The sequence below is a fragment of the Mus caroli genome, chromosome 6 (genome assembly GCF_900094665.2).
Source record: "Mus caroli chromosome 6, CAROLI_EIJ_v1.1, whole genome shotgun sequence".
Taxonomy (NCBI): domain Eukaryota; kingdom Metazoa; phylum Chordata; class Mammalia; order Rodentia; family Muridae; genus Mus; species Mus caroli.
Genome location: NC_034575.1, coordinates 43134216 through 43144597, shown reverse-complemented (window position 1 = coordinate 43144597; position 10382 = coordinate 43134216). Strand labels below are relative to the sequence as shown.

General features: G+C 42.6%; 1 protein-coding gene across 1 annotated transcript; it reads right to left on the bottom strand.

Annotated features, from left to right (window-relative positions):
* Positions 1 to 311: 311 nt before the first annotated feature.
* LOC110296988 (GTPase IMAP family member 7-like) lies at positions 312 to 6253 on the bottom strand. The gene is made up of 2 exons (XM_021165795.2): positions 6209 to 6253; positions 312 to 1500 (listed from the first exon to the last, which is right to left on the bottom strand). The coding sequence occupies exon 2, from the start codon at positions 1460 to 1462 to the stop codon at positions 581 to 583; it is 882 nt and encodes a 293-aa protein (XP_021021454.1). The 5' UTR covers positions 1463 to 1500; positions 6209 to 6253; the 3' UTR covers positions 312 to 580.
* Positions 6254 to 10382: the final 4129 nt, after the last annotated feature.

Genomic DNA, 10382 nt, shown 5'->3' with positions numbered 1-10382 from the left:
CTGTGGGCAGCAGAGGCTGCGTGGAGTTAGCATTAACCACTGTGAGGGAGGGAGTGACTGAAGAACTACAACGAAAAGCTTGGAGATGCTTCCTAGAGGAAACACTGGTATGTGGTAGTGATGGGGATGTAGGGGGTTGGGAAGCAGTGGTTAAGAATTTGACTTTAAAATCTAGAATAAAAGTTCCTATATTTCCCTAACACCATAGATGATCACCTTTAACAATAAAATCAGAGCTACAAACTGAGAAAAGGCTATATTCTGCCTTTTCTGTTAATGTGACAAAAAAAAAAAAGTCTCACAGAAGCAACTTAAGGGAAGCAGTGTTTATTTGGGCTCATGGTTACAGAGGCATTTCAGTGCATCATAGTGGGAAAGGCAGGACAGGCTAGCGTTGGGAGCTGAGAGCCGAGTGTGATTCAGCCTTGGAGCCTGGCACTGAGCCCTGACTCTGGTACACTGAATCCCTGGCTTTGCTATCTCTTAAATCTGCCGATGGCTGTTAGGAAAGGGTCAGCAGGGAAAGTAGTAAGTAGTGAGGTGGAAAAATGCTCAGAAGAAGTGAAAAAATGCAGACTGCTTATGAAAAAAGATGCCATATTTTCAAAAGAACTTTCTTAACTTCTTCAAAAATCTGGTTGAATATGTTCTTCTCTGCTTCCTCACGAAGGTTTCTTATCTTCAGATTGTAATTTTCCCTAATGGCTTGTATTTTTTCCTCTCTTTCCTGAGCACTAAATTTCCCAAGAGCATACTCCTCCTCCACTATTCTAATCTCCTTCTGTGGTAGGTCAGTGTAAATTTTCCTCAAGATCTCCACTTGCTTCTTCAGCCTTTGCTCCGCGTCCTTGTATACGGGATGGGAGAAGTAGAGTCCACCATTGTTCTGCACCAGGGTTTCTACAAGCCCCATCAGCTCCTGCACTTGCGTTTCCCTCTCAGCCCTCTCTGCTTTGTTATTGATGGCCAGGCAGCGATTGCCACACTCCCTGATGATGCTTTTCAGGTTTGCATCTGAGTCGGCAATGAAGTCGCTTAAGCTCTGGTCTTCCAGATCATCTTTGCGGGTGAACAAGACAATCATGTACTTCATGACTTCCTCCCCAAAGATAGCCTTGATCCTGATAACAGTTTCTTGCTCTTCCACCGTGAAGCGGTTCAGTTGCAGAACCAGAATGATGGCATGAGGCCCAGGGCAGGACTGGAGGACACACCGGCTGATTTCAATGCAGGTGGTTTCCAGTTTTACCTTGGTGTCGAAGAGCCCTGGGGTATCAACAACCAGGAGTTCTCTTTCCTTCCACCTGCGGGAGTCACTCTGACAGGTCTGGGTGACAGCATGGGGTGCGATTCTAGAAGCAAATCTCTTTTGCCCCAGGATGGTGTTTGCTGTGGCGCTCTTTCCACTTCCTGTTTTCCCTACCAGAACAATCCTCAGAGAGTTGTCACTGGGCTCAGCCATGGTCTTAACGTGGAAGCTCTGGAATCCAGGTGCCTTGACTACAGTGTCAAAGAGGAGAAACTCGGTCAGCTAAGGTGGAAACCACACTGACTCGTCTGACCTTCTGTCTTCCCCCTCTGCAAATCTAAACAGCCTAAGACTTCTGAGAGACTTCTCATCTAGAACACTCCATGCTATGTCTTTCCTAAGAGTCTAGGCTGCTTTGGTCCCTTCTCCATTCCCTGTGAGGAAAACACCTACCCATCTTGAAATATGACCTTTTACTATCATATCGTTGTATAGATTCAACTTTGTTTTTGAGACATCAGCTTAGAGGAATCCAGGGAGAAGCAATTACCATTCTGTCCTATGAAAGAGCAGTCAGTAGAAGCATTAACAAACTGGCCATATGCAGTGGCTAAATTTAAAGTATGTCTTTATTTGTTTCTGTGTTTTGAGACAAAGGTCTTACTAAATATCTCAGGTTGACTTTGAGATAATGGTCTGGATGGGAAGTATATCTTTACGTATATAGACAATCTACTGCAGAGACTGTTAGCACAGGAAGACTAGGGCATTTGGTAGAAGGTATGAAAATTGTTTAATTCTGTGCATTATTTAGGGCAGTGTTGGCTTACTTTCTCAAGCTGCAAATTATTTTTCAAAGGTTCTCCTATTCCAGGGAAATAGCAGATAAATTGTGGTGTTTAGCAAAGTGTTTGGAGGTCACCAGGACTATAAGTGACCAACCCACTCTAAGGAAAAAAACTAAGAAGCCGATGTCTGAATCACAAGTGGATTCTGTGTATAAGTATCCCCTTTTAGTTTAGAGCCAAGTCGATGTAGGCAGTGAGATAGTCCAGGGACCATGAAGATATACAAGTTCCGTCTCAAGCTTCCCATCAACGTGCACAGTTCCTCATAGTTTCTCAGAACAACTGTCTTACGTTACACTCCTGGTGACCGAAAAATTCCAATGCTACTCTACTGCCCAGCATCTAGGGAAAGAGGGAATGCTTCCCCATGCTTCTTATGAGGCAAATAAACCTCACAGGCCAAAGCTGACACAAGATTGAAGAAAAATGCAGGCGGATCTCACATACAATTATCAATGCCAAATTTCAATAAAATATTGGCAAGACAGAATCCCATGGCACTATAAACATGACACATTATGACCAAGTGGGATTTCTGTTAGTGCAGTTTCTACAGAGTGTCTTTACTCAAGAAGAGAAAAATATTAAGATAACCCTCCAGCCAATATTCATGTAAGAACACTGCAGGAAATGTGGATTGATGCAAGCTTCTTATCTGCTTGTCCTTAGGTTTTTGTCTCTACTTTATTCATCAGATCCCCAGGCTAGCAAGTTATTAGTGGGGAAAATATTTTCTACTAAAACTCAGATGTTTCTGACTCACTTTCCCTTAAGTATTTGAAGAATTAGCCAACTCAAATAGAGAAAACAAGAGACAAAGGGACATTTTCACTATCCATAGTAAAACTACAGGGAAAAAAAAACTCTTATCAAATTTCAGACCTTATCCAGCAATCTGTTCCTTGCAAGTATATGGTTCAGTATATGTATAGTAACACTGAACAAATGCCTAAGTAACTTGCAAATATATTGGATAATGACATCATAAAGTATGAAGGTGGGAGTCAATCCTGTGTACTGAGGATGATATAAATACAGTACTCAGATATGGAATTCTCAAATATTAAATGAGCATGCACATGCGAAGAATGTAGTCAGGTAAAATGAGAGTGCATCTATGAAATAAGCATTGGGTGGTCTCCCTGCCAAGTGATGGATGCAGAAATAAGCTCAAGAGCTCTGATCATGGCATCTAACTTCCTCCACTTAGTAAAAGGAGCCAGGGTCTCCAGACGAGTAGGAAGTTCCAGATAGACTTTTCATGTGTTTATTTAGCAAAGGTCTGAACGTGCAGCCACACATTCCATTGAGACAGGTGTGGGAGAAGCAGGAACTCTCTGACAGCAGATGGGGAAGCTAAGCTACAGGCCTATGAAAGGCCACCACTGAAGTATTTACCCTGGATATCACAATATCAAATGGGAAGATGTACCCAGCAACACACTGAGAAGAATACAAAGAGAAGAGTGCAGAACCCCATTCCTGGGGTCACAGTAACAAATGGCAAAAGCAAAGGATGGTCCCATTTGCCATGAGTAGGAGACTGGAGAAGGAACTCACACACGCACAGAGGATGACACAGCAGCACCATTGCTCAGGACCAGGAGGTGGGGAATGACCTCCAACATCACTGTCATCAAGACCTGTGTGCTGAATACAACAAGACCTAAAATCCCCACCATTTACCTGGGAAAGGGTGTCGCACACACTTCTATGCCTAGATATAAAAGGTATGTGTTGTGTCCATTACATAGACACATAAAGATAAGGAGAGGGAGACAAAGGAAAGGAGATGGGAACACAGAGAAATATTAGGCAGTAAGTCTTGAGGGTGGGCTTCCTGGAGCTGACTGTCCTGTAGGTTTAACTTTGGAATGATGTAAATATGAATTATAGTTTTATAACAATCATACATTGGAAAATCAATTCTCCAAATCAAATATAAGGTGAAGCAAGAGTGTGTATATCCATGTGTCTTTAAACAAACCAAGTTCACTGAAGATCTCTGAAGTGTGTAGAAAAAACAAACAAACAAACAAACCCAGAGATAATGTAGAAGTGCCTGGAAATTTTTATAATAATAATAATAATAATAATAATAAACCTAAGAACCATGTTGATATTTTTACATCCTCAAATTATCACCTGTGTGTATGCTGGAAATGCACACACACACACACACACAGGACAAACAATGCCATTCTCCCTCCTAGCACCCATGGCTCCCTCTCCTGAGCAGGCAGTCCTCAGTACTATTCAACTCCATGGAATCAGGGAATCCTGGGTCCGTGTCAAGCCCACACTTCTCACTAGAAACGATAAGAAATGACCTGTGATCCTCACACTCAGCTCTGCATCCTAAGTCAAACTAAATCAGCTGTGAATGCTTTGTGACGTGTGCAAGAAACCTGAGGGCTGATGGTGGGTGTTTGATCCAACTGAAGATGGACACTGTGCCTGGCATCCTAAGTGTGATAAAAATGGCTCTTTATGTTGTGCACAAAAAGACAGATGCAGTTGCACATGAAACTATATGTGGGATGTCTACTATCAGCTTTAAAACAATCCCGGGGATGGGGGGGGGGTGTACAACAAGCAGTAGGCTAGGATAAACACTAAACCTGATGTCCAGCAGTTGCTATCCTCTACTCTCTGGCCTCACCTTCTCTGTAGCCGTGTAGTATTTTCTCGAGTAGCAAGTTAAGGTTTGTGTATGCATTTTCTAAGTAAAGCTCACTATGTGTTGCTTCAGCACAAATGCATGTTTTATGGGAGTATTTTCTCCACATAAAGACTCTCAAGGATGGAGAGTCCATTTCTTTCTAATTTGATAGGTATAGAAACTGTAGTTCCAACAAGTCCAAACACCACCCCCATGCCTGTACTCACACTGCCCAGTGCAGGGACTGGAGACCAAGACCCTCTAACTCCACCACACCCCTTATAACCTTCCTGCTTCATCCTCTGGTCATGATTGATTCTAAAGGCCAGTGAACATTTCAGCAGATGTGCCACCTGGAACGGGAGGGGAGAGGACAGCCCATCCCCCAGGAAGTGAAGCTGGAGACAAGCTGCCCTAAGCATGCCAGGTGAGGACATCATGCCAGGTGAGGACCGCCCATCTCTCAGTTGATTTTTTTTCTTTTTTTTCATACTGACAAGACAATCTCGAGAGACAAGAATCAGAAATACTCATCTCACACCAGTCTAAAGAGGTTCCAGGACACTCAGAGAACCTGGGACTGAGAAACGAACAGAGAAAGTGCTTCAGAAGGGTGCAGGGATAGGTCAGAGCCTGGACCATTCTTGAGAATCTCTGACGCCCCATCAGATTCAATTCCCTTGACTCTCAACCGAGAGTGCAACCAGCCCATCAGAGTGGTCCTGGGAACTGCACAGGGCAGTTCTGTAAAGATCATTTGCAGTGCTAAGTATATCGACCACTCAGGACTAAGGTTTTTGCTGTGAAATGCCAATTGTGTACAGGAAATCCATACAGAGCTGGAGCCACAGCTCAGTGGCAGAGCACTGACCCAGAGTGCAAATGGTCCTTTATTAGAGTCCTCGGCATCATGAAAGAAGAAACCCCAGACTGCAAAGTTCATAGGCTCAGTCAGAATTACAGATACACTGGTCCTTCTACAGGTCACATCTTGCTTCCAGAGCTCCCATCCTCCACTCCAGCCCCCAAACTTTAAAGATGATAGCCTCTTTCCTGGGAAGCATAAGGTGGACCTAAATTTAGAGTCAGCAACAGGAATTCAATCCTGTCCATGCTGATGGTCCTCAAATAGTCATCAGAGCACTGATATTTGATGTGGGAGCTGAAGGGAGTTAGGGCACATTTATGCTTGGTGACCTGCCTCCTGGTTCTGAAGATCTGCCTCAGGGACAGCGGGGAATTTTAAGGAAAAGTGCTATGTTTTCAGGCAACAGCTTCTAATGACATGGGTAGAGGTCACATATCAAGCAAGTATTTCCTGTCATCCATGAGATGATGGACCTCATGCTAAGCAGTCACAGAAGCCTTCCAGGATCTCTCAACATCATGTACAGAATGACTGGAGTGTACCATGCTCACCACCTCTGTCCCCTACCCCACCCAGCTTACCTCCTGCAGGGCCTTTAAGTTCTCACACCTTCTTCAAAGAATCTGACTGCACTACGACTCTAGCTGCCCTGAGCACAGAAACTGGAGGGGGTGGAGTCAGCGTGAACGGTTTCAGTTTGAAGAACAGAGGAAACAGTCCCCTGTTGTGGTGGATGCTTCAGTTTAGCCCTAGGTGAACCCCTTCCTTCTTGGGCTTCTTGTGATGTCAAGTCACAGCCAGTGCTTTTGGTTGATGGTGTTGGCTCTGAAGACCGTTCAGTGGTCCACATGTTGCTTAGGACACTCCATCATCTGCTGCAGGACTGCATGCTGCTCCTCTTTGCAGGAGTGTGGCCCTAATCTCCAAACTGAGAGGAGTACTAAACACTGATGGGGCTCAGCCGAGCATGTACCATCTCTAGCCACCCTTGAGGATCACTCTTAGCTGAACTGTAACCTCCTGAAAGATCATCCCCGGTGCCCAGGTAGCTCCTGATCAATGAGTGGTCAGCACGGAGATATAAAGGCACATCTTTTGGTGCCAATTTGGAATATAGCTAGAATTCCACCTTAACTACCACACTCCAACTGAGCTGACTCTGGTCTTCTTGACACTTATTACATCCCTGTGTCTTCTTTTACTTCAGAGTCTTAGAGGTCTTGATCCTAGAAGCCATCCTAAGTACATTGTGCTTGTACTTACCTGCATATCTGCGTGTAACAGCCTGTTAGCTATGCACTCCCCCTAGGGTTGTCAGAAAGTTCAGTCTGACTCTCTTCTCTGTGTTGGTGAAAAGCTGAGGGCTCACTTTGGGGGAGGGTCCAGGCTTAGCATTACTCAGGCTGTGGTACTTGAGATAGTCTAGGGTAACTGTCAAGGCTATATCATGCAGGGTAATTATTTTAGTCTTTTGAAAAAGTGGCTCTATTTGTGGCTGATTTAAATGTCTACATAACAGCTAGCTTGCTGTCCTTATTTATTTATGGTAGTGTATACCCAGAAGTAGACTTAAAACCTTCCATGAGGAGTTACCTCCCCCTTCCATTTATTTACAAGATGCACACACACACACACACACACACACACACACACACACACACACACCACACTCAGTTGTTCTTACCTCTCCAGTCCCCTCTTATCCTGCTTCTTCTCTCAGTGAAACCCTTCTAACTCTCTCTAAGTCCCCCTCCCAGTTTCATAGTTTCTCATTGTGTATGATATAGAGTTCGTTCAATTAGGGTTGCTTGCGTGGATGTGGCTTATTTTCTGTAGTTTTGACAACTATTTCACTGAAGAAAATGATACCCTTCTCTTCTAGCAACCACTTGCTGCCATTAGCTCTTTAGGGAGAAGTGAGACTCATAGGTCCTTCCCCCACCCATGATGAAATGTGATGAGTCCAGCCTTCTTCAGGTTTGTACAGGAATACAGAGTTGCAGGGATTCAAGTGTGTAAAGGTCATACCATCCTCTGGCTCTTATATTCTTTCTGCCTCATTCCATGAGCCTTGGAAGGGGTGACAAAGCTGTCCCACTTAGGGCCATGAATCCCATTATTTCTCATTCTTGACACGTTGACCAGTTATGAATCTATGCTAACTGTTGCCACTGAAAATAGAAATTTCTGTTACTGAGGATGTAACTGTGGATATAACTGTGCATTGAGAAGACAACTGGATAACATTACCACTTAGGAAAATACTAGTAGAAGCTTTCCCCTGGAGACTTATGACTTTGTCAGCCAAGGGCTCTGAACCAGGTAAACAGTACCAGGCATGGGCTTCCTCATATGGAATGGGCCTCAAATCCAAGGAGAACAGATTTGGTTGCCCCAATAACAATCATGCCTCTATTGCATCAGAAGACACACTTTGCCTCTCAGGATGGTATTGTAGATTGCGGGATCCATAGTCAGCTTTATCTTTTAAATGTTCTTTCCTCTTAGCACCATCACACCAAGAACCAAACTTCCAGTGCATAAACCTTTGGGAGACATTTAAACTATATGCAAGCCATAGAAGCATCTAAATAGATGGTCAAACTATATTTCTTTTTGATTGAATAACCATTTTGAATTTTATTTGTCGATGCCCTAACATTTAACCACCTAGCATTCTTACCTAGCAATGGAGGGCTCTTCAGTTAAAGCATTATGCTGATACTTAGTTTATATCTGTCTGTCTGTCTGTCTGTCTGTCTGTCTGTCTATCTGTATGTGTGTGTGTGTCTGTTTATATGTCTGTGTTTCTATGTATGTCTGTATGTGTGTCCATGTGTGTATCTGTGTGTGTGTGTGTGTGCGCCTGCTATTGCTTACTCAAAGCAGTTCGTGTCTTTATTTGGCTGTTTTAGCTTCTGCTGACCTGCATTATGGGATCACAGCTTAATATAGAATGTTTATCAAGATCTTTTTAATGAATAGATACTTTTCTTGATGAGCAATTTGGTAGCATTTCCTTTCATTGTTGATGAAGAGAAATCACAAAATGCTTAAGAAACTGAAATAATTCCATCAAGGACACAGAGCAACACAGGTATCGCAGTAATGCTTCTGTGCAGCAACAGCAGCCATGTAAGAAAGTCGTTGGCAAAGCCCATCTGCCACAGCCAGGAACAAACCAAACAAACCAGGAATAATCACAACCAGGCTAAACTGGTTCCCTGACCATAGAGATAAAAACACCTTGCAAACAGTAAAGAAAAGAAACAAACCTTTAAGGTAGTGAAGATATTAACATGGATACTGAAGAGAGAAAGACCTCTTACACTCATAGATTGGCAGAACTAATTCTGTCAAAATTGCAACATTATGGAAAGAAACCTCCAAAAAGCATAATCTCGATAAAAACTCTGATGACATTCAACTAGGGAAAAAAAGAAACAATTATATAGAAGCAGAAAAGATGCTGGAGAGTCGACTCTTAGCCAAAAGAGCATTGCTGTAGATACCATAATACCTGACTTCAAACCATACTACAGAGCCAAAGTGATGAAAACATCATTGTACTGTCACAAAAACAGACATGTTGACAGATGAGTTACAGTAAAGGACCTAGGAATAAACTGCACAGCTGTGGACACCTACTATTTTGAAAATTTGTCAAAGCATACATTACCAAAAAGCTTTTTCAGCAAATAGTGATATCTAACTACATATTCCCACACAGAAGAACAAAGTAAGATCCTTAATTCTCACCCCATAAAAAAAAAATCACAACGTGAATCAAACACAATGACAGACCTGAAGCTTTGAAACCGTAGCGGAAAGCTCAGGAAATTCTTCAAAATGTTCATATAGGCAAGAACATTCTGGTAAGGACTCTAAAAGCATAAGGCATAACCCCAGGAATTGACCAATGGGGTTACATGAAATACAGTCTTTGTAAGCAAGAGAAGCAATTGAAAGAGTTAAGAGGCAACATATAGAATGAGAAATAAGGTTGAGTTACACATCAGATGGGGATTCATATATAAAAAGCTGAAAAAGCTTTTTGGTAATGTATGCTTTGACAAATTTTCAAAATAGTAGAATATATAGAGAACTAGAAATTTTAATTATTTTCTAATGTTGACAGCATCTGGCCAAACCCATACACTCAAGTAAAATCCACTGAAAACAATTGAGGATGTTTGCTACTGTTTGCCACACAGTGTTGGGTCCAAATCCTGGGCCTCAGTCCTGAGTTATTGCACTGCTGTTTGGTTCAGTTGGGTTTTAGCAGGGTGAGCTGGGCCCAGCTCAGCACCTCTAGGCTTCTGTGGGTCTGTGGGATACAGTATGAAGAGAAACAATAGTGTTTCTATGTCTATCCATATCTATATGTTCTGACTATATGTTTTCTATGTGCCTAGATCTATACCTCTTCTGTACTAAATGGAATACCTATGTGTCCATGAGTTCCATATCTGCAGATTCAGTCAACTGCAGATAAAAATATGCTCTAGCTTCCAACACTTGATCTATACTGAGCTCATATGATCATTGTTTCTCATGGTTATTCTCTAGATAACACAGTGTGGCAACTATTGACATAGTCACTACACTGTGTTAGATACTGAGTCATTTGGAGATGACTGAAGTACAGGAAGGCTGTTTGAAGGTTACATGGAAATACAAGGCCAGTTTGTATAATGGACTTTAATATCACCAGAAATCCCCACAGAGACCAAAGGACAACTGTGTTTCTATTTT

Coding starts and splice junctions, on each gene's coding strand:
- LOC110296988 (XM_021165795.2), bottom strand. CDS start 1,462: ATGGCTGAGCCCAGTGACAACTCTCTGAGGATTGTTCTGGTAGGGAAA.